This window comes from Lissotriton helveticus, chromosome 1_1 (assembly GCF_964261635.1).
Source record: "Lissotriton helveticus chromosome 1_1, aLisHel1.1, whole genome shotgun sequence".
NCBI lineage: Eukaryota > Metazoa > Chordata > Amphibia > Caudata > Salamandridae > Lissotriton > Lissotriton helveticus.
In genome coordinates, this window is record NC_136057.1 from 978,513,367 (window position 1) to 978,528,555 (window position 15,189).

The window sequence follows — 15,189 nt, forward strand, 5'->3', positions numbered from 1 at the left end:
TCTAACTATAATGGCAGAGCATTTGTGGTGGCAGGGGTTACATGTGTACCTGTACCCAGATGTTTGGCCGATATCCAGAACGGTATCGATCGGGGCTTTAACAATGTACATATTGAATTGTCAGTGAATATGGAGACATTCTCGCCAAGCGTTGAAATAAAAAGAACATCTGGGGCAGAGCTAAACTCGAACAAGACTAAAACTGTGTCAATTCAAAAGAGAGTTGCAGCACTGCTTGAACTAGCTAACCTTTACCAAAGTCACAATCTCTGACAGTAAGAACTGTGATGACGATTTTGAAGGTGATGACATCGTACATTTCCATAAAACTATTTTGCTCAGTTACATAAAAGGACCATTTAAGAGTGGGTAGTGATCCAATGGTCATTAATAGCAGTGGATTTGGGCTATTTGGTGGTTGTGATGAGGACATTACACAGAGTTGCAATGGTGGATATTAGAAAACATAACATAATGCAGACATCCCAAGTAACCACTCCTCACAGTGACCAACACTATTGGTGCGTCCCACACAGAGATAAACATCACAGTGATCCCAATAGCCCCTTGGTGGGTAGCCAGAAATGGTAGTTACGGAAATGGCAACCGAGTCAATATTAAAATTATCAGATTTTCGAAATATCCAAATCTTGCAAGGAGGAAGATTGTGTCATCCTGGATCACTCAGGCTCAGCCTGGCCACTTGGTTGACGAAGACCTAGAGTCTGGACAACCCTGCCTCCTATAAAGGGTTGTGGAGGTGTTAAAGCAGGAAAGACAACCTACCACACACAGATTCTATACAAATTAAATTACTTGACCGGGATTTTGATGGGGAAATACTGGCACCCGCCCAGGAGCAAATGAATGAAACTCACCAGACACGGCAGATTTGCTCAGAAACAGAGTGAAATGTATTTATTGGTACCAAATGCATGCATCATTGCTAATTAGCAATGAAGAAGTCAAGTATCCAGCCTTAGAGGCACTCAGACTGCTTCTTCCCAGAGTGACACGTTTCTAGGTGTTGTATACAGTTTGAAATGCCATGTCAGCGGAACTAAAATAAGGCACCAAGCCAAATATGGCTAACAGGGATGTGCACTGTCGGCACCATGCAAATTATAAACAGCCATGTATGGGCAGACCAGAAAGGCTGGCTTGGCACTGTGTAAGCAGCTTGCACAACCAGATTAAGAAATATCATGTAGTCAGGACAAGCAAAGTGACCTCTAAGGGGGTGCAGAATAGCCTGTTGAAGCTTGTCCAATCGAGGCCCGAGAGGAAGCCTTTTTGAGCTCCAGGCCTCATGTTAATGTGAAATATCTAATCATGATATCTTTTAAAGTGCATACACATACATTTGTATGGATATTCATATATATTCTGCAACAGGAAGAGCACACAATAATTGACAAGTACTTTATGCTTCTAATTTATCAGTACTCTTATACCTCTATAGTACACATATCGGTCATAGTCTCATATACCCTAGGATCTTTCAGAAAGGAAGGATCTTTCTGCCACACCAGGAATTAAGAGTTTCCTAGAAGGGCCAAAAGAAAAATGTGCACCATTCTCACCTCCCATTTGGAGCTTTAACCTAATACTAGCTCAGTTAATAATACACCTGTCTGTGCTGATGCATAAAGCAGAGCACAAGTACTTCACTCTCAAAATAACCTTTTTAATTGCAATCACATTTTTGCATAGAGTGAGTCAATTACAGACTTTGATTATCAGGAAGCCTTACTTACAGATACAGAAGGATGGAGTTGTTATAAAACTAACCCACATTTCTCTCCTGAGGTTGTCTCGCATTTCCATATGAAGCAGTTTATTTGGCTTTTTTCCAACATTTGAAAATGCAACCAGAAAAAGCTCTATATAAATCCGACGTACGGAGAGTGGTCATGTTTACACGCAGGAATCAATCCCACTAAGGAAAAGAGAACACTTTTTGTGGCATATGTGGTGCCAAACAAATGTCTCCCAGTTTCAAGGGGGGCGATTGCAAGATGATTAGTGCAAACTATTCAAACATGCTGTACTTATTTAGAGAAAACTCTTGAATAAATAAAAAAATGAAAACAATATTCAGTGCGGAAAAATGGAATGGCATTAACCTTTGTAGCTAGTGTCTCCAATGACATTAGTATAGCACAAACATGTTCATCAGTACACACTTTCATGAAACGCTATTTTGTTGATATCCATGTACCCTAGGATGGGGAAATTGCAAGTGAAGCCAGTGGACCCTACAGGAAGCACTGAAACACATAAATACTAGAGATAAAAAAAGTATTCTTAATACTAAAAGCCTTCCACAAACTCATCTAGGCAAATACAGTATACGTACAACTGACATACAACCCCCTTCTTCTTAAACAAATGCTGAAAAATAAGTGTTTCGTGTTGTGCAAACTGGAACAGAACATCTGGAGAGGGGCTATTCAACTGGAAATAATACTGCTAGTGATGCACCTGCCAGGCAAACAGAATTTGAAGGCTGCCAGACTTAGCTGACAAGGTGCATAATAGGACACAAAATAATACCTGAAAGGGAAACAATTCTGTGTACCCTTTATACCTGTCTACAGTGGACTGCCAGCCGCTAAGAGCACCATTGCAAGATGGATAGTCCAGTTATTAAAAAATAAATTGTGCAAAGGCACATTCAGCTAGTGCTAGCGTTCATAGCCAAAGTGTTCTTGACATTTCATGGCAGTGCATCGGTGCACACCTTTACAAAGCACTACCACAATGACATAGGTGCTATTGAAGAAGCACTAATTGGATGGAATGTCCTAAGACCCAAATTGTGAAATTCACACTGACTTTAACCCAACCTCCCAAGTGGGAAAATACTGCTTCATAATGAATGAACAGCCTAAGAGTCCAGAAAAGATTCGCACTACAGAACAAAAAGGTTCAGTTACGTATAGGAGTTTTCTGGATTTACATGTGCCTTCCTGCTTCTCCACAGAAAGTGTGAATAATCAAGGAGTCAGAAGATTGATATAGCAAAGTAATTAAGTTTAGAGACATGAGTGGTCAGCGAAAAAGAGAAAAGAAACAGATTGTAGCAATCACGCAGGGAAACTTTGTGGTGTACTTCTGACATCATATGGGATGGGCATACCCACCAAATGGTTGAAGACGCCCAAAATTTAAAAAGAGAATTTCTGAGCCAACTTCTAGTTGCTTGAATATTGCACTCCATGGGATTCCAGAAAATTGTTCAAGCTTCAAAATTACTTTGACAGGTAAGTGAACCTTTTTGTTTTCTTAGTAGCCTAGCGAATTGGACTCATAAGAAGTGGAAAACATGGAAGCATTTTTGAGTGTTTGATTAACTGGAGCCTTTAAAGAGGGTTATTCATCAAGCTGCTTTCTCACATTTCGTGTTTTTTGGGCAGATGGTGGTGAGAGCCCTAAAAAGTTGGATGATTGAAGAGAAACTTCGCGTTGCTACAGCCCTGATGCAATATTTCTTTCTTAGCACCTTTCAGGCAGAGTCTGTTCTGAGACATCCAGACTTTAATGATTTTCCCTCAAATTACTACTTGTTACCTGTGTTTTAAACCCTCACGTAGGTTGAGATGAAGTTGCGCATCATGGGCACACCTTTGGATCCTGATACTATTATTATCAATTATTTATTGCATTAGGGCCATGTAGGTGTTGAATATAGTCTAGTGGTGTGTCACCTAGAGATGGTTTAGGGTTTGAAGTGAAAGGAACCCAACTTAACTTGTTGGATCTGTTTAGTCTGAAAAGCGGTAAACCACAGCAGTGCTGAGCTTTATATTCTTTTTGATTTGGCTATGCAGTCCACCAGTATTCCATGACCAATGATACCGGAGGCTGAAGAGAGGTCATTAAAATAAGAGCTTATGCGTCCACCACATCACAAGCATTTATAGACCCGTATTTAGAAGAGTTTTTTTTTTAGCCAGCCAGGACCTGAAACCAGGCAGTCATTTAACATTCTTGCAAATAAATGAGTCTGAAATAGATCTAAAAGTGTATTTTGATATTATGTTCTTCTATAACTGAGCTCTAAAACTAGGTCTTTATTGCACTTTACATATAAAGCAACATTAGAAACCGCATCATGTCTGGACAGTTGATTACACAGAGATCATATCTTGCATAGGCATGTCATGGAATACTCAAAAGTACAACCATTACCTGAGTGGAGATTTTATCAGAGTCTAGGTGTCCCGTAATCCTGCCCTTACACAAGTCAGATAATTATCTCTTTTCTGCAATCATATTAAGTAAACAAACACTTTCCCCAAAAAATAAAGCTAAAGATAGTCTCCCACCACTTTCTGTACTGTTTACTGTTGATTTCTCCTTTTGAACTCGCAGAGCAGTTTTAACAATGGCTCTGTAACTAGAAGTAGAGGGTTGATGTTAGAAATTGGGTTACTGGTTGGCCGAGGTGTGAGCCCTAGGCAAGCACCTTTGCTCAACCCCCTGTTAGCGTGCCACAGAGCAGTCTGGCTTGATTTATAGTCAATATGTAAAGCATTTATGCAACACTTCAAACAATAAAACAGTGAAAACACTACAAAATTATCCCACATCAGGTTAGAAAAATAGAGCAAAGTTTGATAAATAAAACAAGACCAAAATGACAAAAATCCAAACAGTAGAACCGGAGTTATGAATATTTAAAGAACAAACTTCAGTGTGGCAGCTAAAAGTATAAAGCGCCAATTGCAGCTATCTAGTCTCTCTGGACCAGGTCAAAGTCAAAAGTTCAGGTCGACCGCGATGGAGACCAGGATGGATACAGTCCCAGAATAATCCTGCGGAAGTTTTACCTTCTTAAGTATTGTGCCAAGAGTTATGTTTGGGATGTAGAGGGTTGTGAGGAGCAAGGAGAATGTCGCAGGTGGCAGTTGGCGAGGCGCGAAGAGCTGGCCTGGTGTTGTGGACATGTGGGCTGGGGCTTTGTTTTGTCAGCCCCCCATGGGTGAACAATACTTGCTGTGCATAGAGACGGGCTGGCGGCAGCTTGCGCTGAATTATGGTATCAGCTGCACGGTTCTTGGAGAAGTGTGGCTCAATGGTTAGAAGCGGCAGACTCTGATGCAGAGGTCTGGCCCGGGACCAGGGTTCGATTCCCGCCTCGGCGGGTCTTGGGCTCAATTTCCCCGGACCTGATAATTCTCGCCTCGGTGCCTAGTCTAATCATGGGTCCCACTCTGTGACTCTGGGCAATAGCTTGCTTAATCTCCACAACGGCCCCAGCAGCGCTGTGGATGCCTGGCTTCACCTTGGGGGTGCCCAGGAGTGGACATTTCACAGGAAAGCCAGGATGGGTTCCGCAGCGGTATGAATACAGCGCTACGAGGCCTCCGGGTAGAAGTGCGCTATGTAAAATACAAACATTTACATTTACATTTATATAAAATACAAACATTTACAAGGCCATTCGTGAAGTGTCCAAAAGCTTGATTTCAGAAACTCAAGAGCCACACCAAGGGTCCAGGTCCTTAGAGGCACCACTTGGACAATCAGGAACTCACTGAAGACGAGTCCTGGAACTGCTCAGATCAGGATGCCAGCAGACTAGCACTTTGATTCTCTCTGGGGTCCTGGTTTCATGATAAGGGTGCAGGCCCAGTTCTTCTTCCCCAGGTGAGGTGTCAGCAAGTCAGGACAGCAGTTCCTTTAGACCAGTAGTCCAGCAGAGTGGCAGTACTTGTAGCAGCACAGCATTCCTTCTTCCTGTCAGAGTATCCACAGGTTCAGAACTGTACTGAAGCTGTGGTGTCTCGGGTCCTTCTTTTATACACTGGTGCCCTGGTTCTGGAAGTTGGGAGGAATTTCAGGACAGTGGGTTTGAGGTGCATAGAATTTCCTGCCTCCCCTACCTCCAAGCTTGCTGAAGTGACCATGCATGGTTGTTAGGCCCTTTGTCAGATGGGGGAGCACTGGCTAATCAGCTGTATATGGGGCTGTACTCCCCCCACACCGTACCCCCGCAAACCGTCCAGAAGAGGACCCACTCAGTTACACTTAATCCCTATATTATGTGACCGTCTGGAATGAATTCACAAAGTCTGTGCGTTACACTCAGTCACGTGACCCACACCAGGCTAAAGCTACAAAAGGGCTAAGGGCAGAAAAATGCCAACTTTCCAATAATGGCATTTTAAAAATGTGTGATAAACCTGACTTTACCACTAATTGGGGCTTTTCATCCCAATTCCTAATACAGCAACGATAACCTGGTTCTCTCTTCCCATTTGGAAAATGTAATAAGGCAACTCTAATGCTTGTGTGATAAATGAATTGTCATGTATTGATGCCAAAGTCCATCAGTGCTTGACCGCGAGTTGGTGAGAAAGACTCGAGAATACTATATATTTAAGGAGGTTTGGGAAGGAAGCACTGATGGACTTTTGCATCAATACATGACGATCTCTAAGGACTGAATACTTTTGAACCCACTACACCCTGGATGCCGACGAGCACATCCAGAGGGGTACACAGATAAAGTTTGAAAAGCTGGTTGATTGATTATCTTTGATTAAGAACTCCTTCCGGGCTCGGAGGAGTTAATAGATTTAATCTTGTGAATTCCCAACCACCAAGGACTGTCGCACTTCCTTCTTTTGTCCTGAAGATTGATGTATCTACAAACACATATCTATGTAGGGTGAAATATCGACGTATAACCATCTTATGTCCTGGCTCACTATAGCAATTATTTAAGAAAATAAGACTCACTAAAGTGAAAGTCCTGAAAAGGACGGGGAATGTATGTTATTGTGTTGTCTATTGTTTGAATTTGAAAGGTCACCCATTTGCACTATATGTCACCACAGTCACCCACTGAGTTGTCTGTGTAATTGTTATTGTGCTTTCTTTGGCAGACAGCCCTCATTGGTATTTGTATAAAATTCTTTATACAATTGGCGAGAAAAATAGAGAAACAAATAATTTAATAAATAAATATATTTTTGATAAAAACTTACTGAGGTGTGGTACATTTATAAAAGTCTAGTACCAAATCACTTATGATTGTGAAAGAAATAATCAGGTTCTGAATCTGTACCCCGTCGTACTTACCCAACGGAACCACTTGTAGCTTTATAACTATTAACCCAGGTTCCGAGGGATACAGGGGGACCCCATTGATCTTAATGGCAGGCCCATTAGTAGCATTTAATTTACAGGCGCTGGGTATAAGTTGTACCACTTTACTAGGGATTTAGAAGTTCATTTAATATGCCGGTTATGTATAAGCGAATTCTACCACGTTTTAAGGAGAGCCCACACGCATTTTAACGCTGGTTAGTAGTGGTAAAGTGCACAGAGTACTATGGCCAACAAAAATAGGTACAGCAACATTTAGGAGGAAGGCAAAAAGATTGAGGGATGACCACCCTAAGGTTGACAGGCCTTAATAACAGTTATCTAGAGTCTTAAGATCTGAAGCTTAACACTGTTTGATCGCACAGTTTCCAGAGATTTAGGGCAAGAATGTTGGCAGTTTGATGTCCCAGTGCCATACAATAGATTTAAGAAGTTTGAGTTTGAAAAAGGATCTGGACTTTTTATCTTCCACAGCGTTCCCCCGTTCAAATTATACTTTGTCTGAGAGCATAATATGATCAAAAAGCTTTGGTTAAGTGTCTTGTTTTGTATACATGTTTCTATGTTTATCTTGGAATTCCTAAAGTACGACCCTAGCTAACTAGCAGTATTGCACTAAGGTTGGGGTGGGGTGGGGGTCTTTGGGGTGCAAGCTCCAGTGGGATACGTGAGGGAGGGGACAGAGAAAGGAGGTGGAGCTAATGACAGGGATGAGAAGTCAGCCTATCTGCGGTAGAATACCTTGAAGATATCAGTTCTGAGTTCCTTTCTTTCTGAACTGTAGGAGGGTTGGTGCTGGGCTGTTCTGCTGTCAGAGTGGTGCAGCCACGTTATTATCCTGCATGCCACTGCTTTGCATTGGTTTACTGCTGAGTTCCATAGAGATACATGTCACCAGATCTGCTGACTTTGTTCTGTCTTGTGTGATTGTATTTTGTATATTTATTATGCTACCCAAGAAACTGTGCGACACGGAAGCACAGCATTTTAACATCATCGTCAATTGCATGCTAGTTTTTTTGCTTTGAAATATGAATATGAAACAACGTTCTATTTCTCATCACTCTGGCCATTCTTTTTTCTCTCAGATCCTATGTCTTTTGATTCTTAGTTATATTTTTGAGCATTGTTGAAATCTTTGGGACAAAACAAACGGGAAAGGTGGGCTGTAAAAGTAGGAAAGAGGAGTGTGAATTTTATCTACGTTATATTCCCATTGATGAACTATCGTGCATTTATTTCATTAGAGCCTTGCTTTGCCCATTGCAGGCGCCTATCACTTTGTTGATTTGTTTATTCATATCCTTTGGCCCAAAAAGGGTGTGTTTGGTTCTCTGGTGTTCTTGTAAGCGAGCATTCAAGTAATGTGCCTTTCTTTTTTATGTGCCTTTGTTTTTTTGCACTCTACACCTGTTCTGCACCTGGTTTCCTGATACAGAACTAGGTTGACAGTCTAACATTAAGTGACCTTGATGATATAATAATGGTTCATAGATGTGATTATGATCCTTACTTGATTCAGACAGCCTACCCTGCTGATCTACATTCTAAACAAATGTATTTATCTTTTTAGATGGCTTGTTCAACCAATATATCAGTCAGCAGGAGTACAAGCCTCGATGGAGCCAGATCATCCCTAAAAGCACGAAAGGTAAGCTCAGTGCATCCAAAGCATTCACTTTGCATTAGTATATTTTACTGCAACCTCTGAAAATGTGATTTACGGTTTGGTTTAATGGTTTTAAGAAGCAATAGTAGTGCAGAGCGAGGAGAGCTGCAGTTCTGCTTAAGAAGGGTTGTGTTTAGAATCGGGATCTTGGCCAGTTAAGTCCCTGTCTGCTTTGGTGTCACATTCTTGGGTGACAACGTCTAAAGCTTTCTTATAGATGTTCAGGTTACTGAAGAGCATTTCGCCGGTCTGCATGAAAGAGTTGATACCATAGAAGTACACTGGTATCCCTTCTGACTGCTTACATGTAGTTCCACCTTCTTCTAACGTTGTTTACACACATTCTGTATATCTTGGAGGTGTTTCTTCGTAGGCACAAAGGTGCATCTTTCTCTTTCCTGAAAGTGGAGGAATGAAAATGCTCTGCTAAAACGTAATTTTTTTTACATGTTGCCACTCTTCAAATTCTAATGAAGCTGCATCTGTAACATAATGTGCATGTTTAGTAAAGTTGTATGCTAGTGTGCCCAAAAGAACTGCTTGGAAGATTCTGATGTAAAGCACCCTACACATTGTGATTTGCACAACACTCTTTGATTAGCATAGAGCAGTGACTTGGGCAAAGAGGCTTTATTAGCTTAATGAATCATCTCTAGGTTTTCACAATGCCACCTCCACCTGGACAGTGAAAACACCCTTAACTGTTCCTCCAGAGCTGAGGGAGCATTGGTGGCTTGAGAATCAGCAAAGACAAATCGTTGTTATTCATTGTTGAGTTACAGAGACCTCAGATGCAAGATACATTGCTGAACCTAGCACATCCTTTGGAAAAGAGCTATTTAGGCACATGTTACCCGTGCACCTGATTGATGGCATAACAACACAGAAAAGATAATATCTGATTGAGACATCTAGCCGCAGAGTCCCCCATCTGGTTTGGTGTCGGCAACTTAGGCCTCACCTCCATTGGGCCCCCGTGGATCTGTTCATAGTTCTGAAACGGCGACGATCGTGCTATAGTGACCTTTATCAACACCAGACCTGATTCTCCCTGTGCAGTTAGCATCTACCTACGGCGCCAGCCCCTTTTACATCCACAAATCCGACACAAAGCAGGAACGGAGTCGACTGAATCCGATTCTGGAGCCGACAGGACCTAAGTGTCCTAGGTCGGTGCTTGAGTCCTATTCTGAATGGCTAGACCTCGGGGAAGAATGTGAGGGGACACTGGACCCTTTAGAATACCAGTTAGAAGTCCAGGAAGGTTTGGACTGGTGTGAGGAACTCTGTGATGCCAGTGGTTTGGACACATCCCCAGATACCGGTATGCTTTCTCTCCCTCCTGAGGCTACGGAGGAGGCGGCATCATATTCCATAGTGGTGAAGAGGGCAGCTGAGGTTCTGTATCTTGAGTTATCCTCCTTGGCAGTCGAGACTAACATCTTGACGGAAGTGCTACAACCAGAAGCTTCTGCTTCCAAACCACTGCTCCCTTTTAATGAAGCACTAACAAAAGTCCTACTGGGAACCTGATCCAAGCCCAGCACAGGGATTTCTGTGCATAGGACAATTGCCTGCTTCCACTGTCCCACATCTGGAGACCATGACTTCCTCACCCAACACCACCCCTCAGAGGTTGGTGGCCCAAGCTTCTACATCACATAGGGCTTTCCCTGCCGCACCCCCGGACAGGGAATCTAAGAGATTGGATAGCTTGAGAAAAATGTTTTCTTCCACCAGCCTTGCACTGCGGTCATATTGGGCCGCTACTCCCACATTCTATGGGACATGGTTGCACAAGTGCTACCACAGGCCATTCTCTCCCAAGCGTTCAAGAACGGTTAGGGATGCAGCCAAGTTCACCATTAGGTGTGGTTTGGACACAGCCAACTCACTTGGCAGATCGGTTTAGTCGACGGTGACACTTAGACCAGCTCAGCAAGATCATGAGTGTCCAGTTGGTAGCAGAATGAGCCATCATTTCCACCACTGGCAGCCAGTAACATCAGGCAGATGTGTTTACAGATTATTTGGCAGGTCTACGCCCTTCCCTTCAAATTCTCCCTTCCCACTCTGCCTCCATCTCATGACCCGCTGATGAAGGATCATTTGACCTTGCCCTGCAAAGACTTCACAGCTCTCTTGGCCAAGGGAGGCATAGAGAGGGTTCTGTTGTCAGAAGTAGGGGGTGGGTGAAATCCCCTCTACTTTCTGATCCCCAAAAATAACAAAGGGCTTCGCCTTATCTTAGATCTGAGAACCCTCAACCTTTTCCTCAAAAAAGAGAACTTAAAGATGCTCACGTTAGCTCAGTTTTTTTCTGCCCTGGACATAGGAGTCTGAATGGTAGTGTCGGACTTGCAGGATGCCTATTTTCACATCCCCGTCCGTCCCACCCTTCAGCGTAACCTGCGGTTCACGGTGAGCCACGAGCACTTTCAATTCATTGTGCTCCCTTTTGGCCTTACCAGTGCCCCTCGTATATTCCCCAAGGTGATGATGGTGGTCGCAGCTCATTTGCAGAGATCAGGGATGCCAGTCTTCCCCAATCTCGACGTCTGACTTTTGAAGGCGGGCTCGTCCCAGTTTGTCATCTCTCACCTCCAGACTACAGCAAACCTCCTGCGTACGCTGTGGTTCGCCAAAGTCACACCTGACTCCCTCTCGGACACTCCTTTTCATCTGGGCTGTTCTGGACACAGTGCAGTTTCAGGCTTATCCTCCTGAGCAGCGATTCCGGGATATTAAGGCTATGATAACAATGTTTCAGGCTCTATTTTGGATTTCCATGAGAATGACTCTAAGGCTGCAGGCTAATGGTCTCCTGCATCCTGCTGGTGACACTTGCCAGATGGCATATTAGGACTCTGCAGTGGGACCTGAAGTTCCAGTGGGCCCAGCACCAGGAAAATCTCTCCGGCATGGTCCAGATGTCAGAGGGAACTGCAAAAGACCTGCAGTGGTGGCTAACAAACCGCAATTGGGTCAGAGGTAGAACCCTCTCCCTTCTCCAACCGAAACGCACAGTAGTGACAGATCGGTCCCTTCTGGGATTGGGCGGCCATTTGGGAGAGGCGGAGATTAGAAGTCTTTGGTCTCCGGTGGAATCCGGGCTCCACATAAACATGCTGGAGCTCCAAGCAACCCGACTGGCTTTGAAAGCCTTTCTACCCTCTATCAGGGGAAAGCTGGTGCAGGTGTTCACAGACCACACCAATGCCATGCGGTACTGTAACAAGCAGGCTGGGGTGGGGTCGGGACCCTTTTGATAAGAGGCCCTGCAGCTCTGTAAATGGCTAGAAAAGCAGGGCATTTCCTTGGTGTTTCAACACCTGTCTGGTTTCCCGAACATCATAGCGGATGAACTCAGCCATCAAATGTCTAGCGGATCAGAAATGGTGCATCCATTCGTAGATGGCACATGGTCTCTTCCAGCAGTGGTCGATCCTCTGATCAGGCTGCCCCTACGGGAGGATCTTCTTTGTAAGCAGCAGGGTAGGGTTCTCCACCAAAATCTGTCAACTCTATGCCTTCTTGCTTGGAGATTAAGCGATGACAGTGGCCAGCTTTCGACCTTCCTCCCAAGGTCTCCATTGTTATTCTGGCAGCCAGGTGTCCCTCCACCAAAACGGAATACGCCTACTGGTGGAAAATATTTGCCCTATATTGGCCCTCTTTCTGCTTCCCTTTCTGATGTCCTTCTTTTTATTCTTAACCTTGCCCAGCAGGGCTCTGCTCTGTGTTCTCTAAATGGTTACCTTTTTGCTCTGTCAGCCTTTTTTGCGGCTGCCTCTTTATTAAAGTCCCCTATTGTAAATATTCCCAAAGGTCATGTAAATATGTTTCTCCCTTCTCCTTTCATTATGCTCCAGTGGGATCTTAATTTTGTTCTCACGTTCTTGATGTGTGCTCCTTTCTAGCCTTTGTGTAATTGTCCCCACCGCCTGCAGGTGAGCTGCAGGCTTTTTCATCAAAGCCTCCATTCCGGTCTATTTTTCTGGAGACAAACTTGTGTTTCGCACTAGGGCGTCTTTCTTTCTGAAAGCAGTAACACTATTCCTTGTGGGCCAATCCGTTACCTTGCCCACTTTCTACGCTTCTCCACAACCCTCAGAAGAAGAGGAGCGACCCCACCTACTGGACCGAAAAAGAGCGTTGTTGTTCTTCCTTATCTGTACTTAAGAGTTCTGGGTGGTTGACCCACTCTTCATGGGGTATGTTGAAGTGAAGAAGAGTCAGGCGGTGCAGAAACTAACAAACATGCTGGGTCATTCTCTGTATTAAAATCTGCTACGCACTGGCCAAAAAAGCAGCCCCCTGAGGGGTAAAAGGCTCATCCACCATAACTAAAGCTGTGACTACAGCATTAGGTAAGCAATCTGCGACTAGATATTGTCTCTCCCAGATAATGCGTTACCGAAGTTAAGTAACTTGTTCATTGGGTATACAAAGCTCACTAATGTTTTGGCAAATTCTGCAGCTGGTGGGAAGGTTAGTGGTGTCTGAAATGTTACTCCCCCCCGAGATGCCTATATCTCTTTCAATGTAGAATGTGCCTGATCTTGGAACAAACTTTCCTGCATTTATACAGCTTCCTACGTTTTTTTGTCTAGAGGATAAATAGAAACGGAGTTAAACGTGAGACTTTTCATTTTAGATATGATGTGGGATGGCCGCAAGTGCCAGCTTTGGAAGGGTACTACTGAACAGCCCAACTACAACATATCCCTGGGTGGTTTGCAAAGGATTAGACACCCAATCTGACGTAGCAAAAGACAAAAATGGAGAAGCCTGAGTTCTTGCCTAATCTCTTCTAGAAGTCAAACCTAAAGAATTAGACATCCACACCTGAATTAAATGGCTCTCTGCGTCTGGGAAAGGTTGGTTTGGAAACTCAAAGCTAGTATACGTTTTGCTCCACAGGCGCAATTATGAAGGCTCCCAAAATATAATCATACTTGGGACGACATGGATTTGTTTATATGGAAAATATGTGCTTGTAATCTTATGGAAGACCTACTCAAAGATTAATTGTTAATAGCCTTATTAAGGATGCAGTGTAGGTGCAGATTGGAGCAAGACCAAGGTTAGCGATAGCATAGATTGCAAAAAGCTGCACAGAACATATGCGGGACAGTTGCATGTATTCCACTCTCATCAAATACCTTGGATATTTAGTTAATAGTTGTGTGGGACTGAAGTGCGTTGACTAGTCTATAAACTGCATCAAGGGCAGTCATTCCTCACTCTAGAATACCAGCAAAAAGTAAGTAGGAGGTGGACTCTGAGAAAGATATCCCAGATCAAGAAGAGAAGAAGTCATTGTTGTGACATGATGACATGACAACGGACACAGGATGCATGCTCAGTGGGAATAGACACTGTCCAGCAAGTTTACGATTCTACAGTTGGCATTAACATAGGCCAATAGTCTTATAGCTGTTACGAGTAAGAATTTGGTGTCCCTTTTGGACACCAGACCACCCTAAGAAAATGTGCGACATGCATTAGAACTTAATGGTAACACAAGAAACATTCAAGGAGTACAAAACATCCTTTTTATATTCTGAATAAAAAATGAATTGTGTGCGTTATGTATGCATTGAAAACAATATGGGTATGTAAAGTATCCATCATATAACGTCACAAGTGTCAACTGTTTTTAAAACTGATAATAAAATTTTAAAAAAATTGCAAACTAACTATACATGTTGAAAAATAAATCAATGCAGGAACGGAATAAAAGAAGAAAACGATAAAAAAGACTATTGGCTTTTATTTTACATTGTCGAGAGAATATTAAAGCTGTACTCTGATCGTAATATAGATATTAATTTCGGGCTTCACAGAAGAACTGGACTAGCACTAACCTTGCTTTATCTCTCTGAAATAGTTGTTACACAGAAATACTATTGCTATTTGTTTCTTACCATATTGCTTTTTGTTTCTTACCATGTTACTAGCTCTAAAACTTTACTGCAACATTTGCATACTCTGTCAAGCATGTCGGACTCTGTTTCATCTCAGGCCACAGTTTTTATCTGCGCCATTGCAGGCTTTCTATTATTTTAATTTGTGTCTGTGTTCTACCGATTGAGCCACTTCAGTGCATTTTTTGTTTTGTTTTCACTTTTGAGCACTAGGTGACGGAGAAGATAGCAGACCGGGGATGAGAGGTGGACATCAGATGGTCATAGATGTTGAGTCTGGTAAGCAAAGGGCTTCTCTAAAAACAAATTGAATTGCCTTTCTCCTCCTCTATTGCAACAGGCCCACTACATTGAAGTAAAACACTCCGTATTTCACTTTTTTTTCCTTTTTCTGAAATGCATTTCAAATGTCCTCTATTTTAACGGCATCTGTGACATGGTATACATGTTTATTAAGTTGTATGCTACAAA

At 43.0% G+C, this 15,189-nt stretch overlaps 1 protein-coding gene across 2 annotated transcripts in view; it reads left to right on the forward strand.

The window, feature by feature from the left end:
- Nucleotides 1-15,189, forward strand: part of MKLN1 (muskelin 1) — a 785,750-nt gene that overhangs the window by 365,259 nt on the left and 405,302 nt on the right. The window contains exons 7-8 of one of the 2 annotated variants that reach the window (XM_078677414.1): nucleotides 8,693-8,770; nucleotides 14,926-14,997. In XM_078677414.1, coding sequence (XP_078533540.1) covers nucleotides 8,693-8,770; nucleotides 14,926-14,997 — 150 coding nt within the window. The remainder of the gene's footprint in view (nucleotides 1-8,692; nucleotides 8,771-14,925; nucleotides 14,998-15,189) is intronic. The other variant, XM_078677419.1, reaches the window with a different exon arrangement.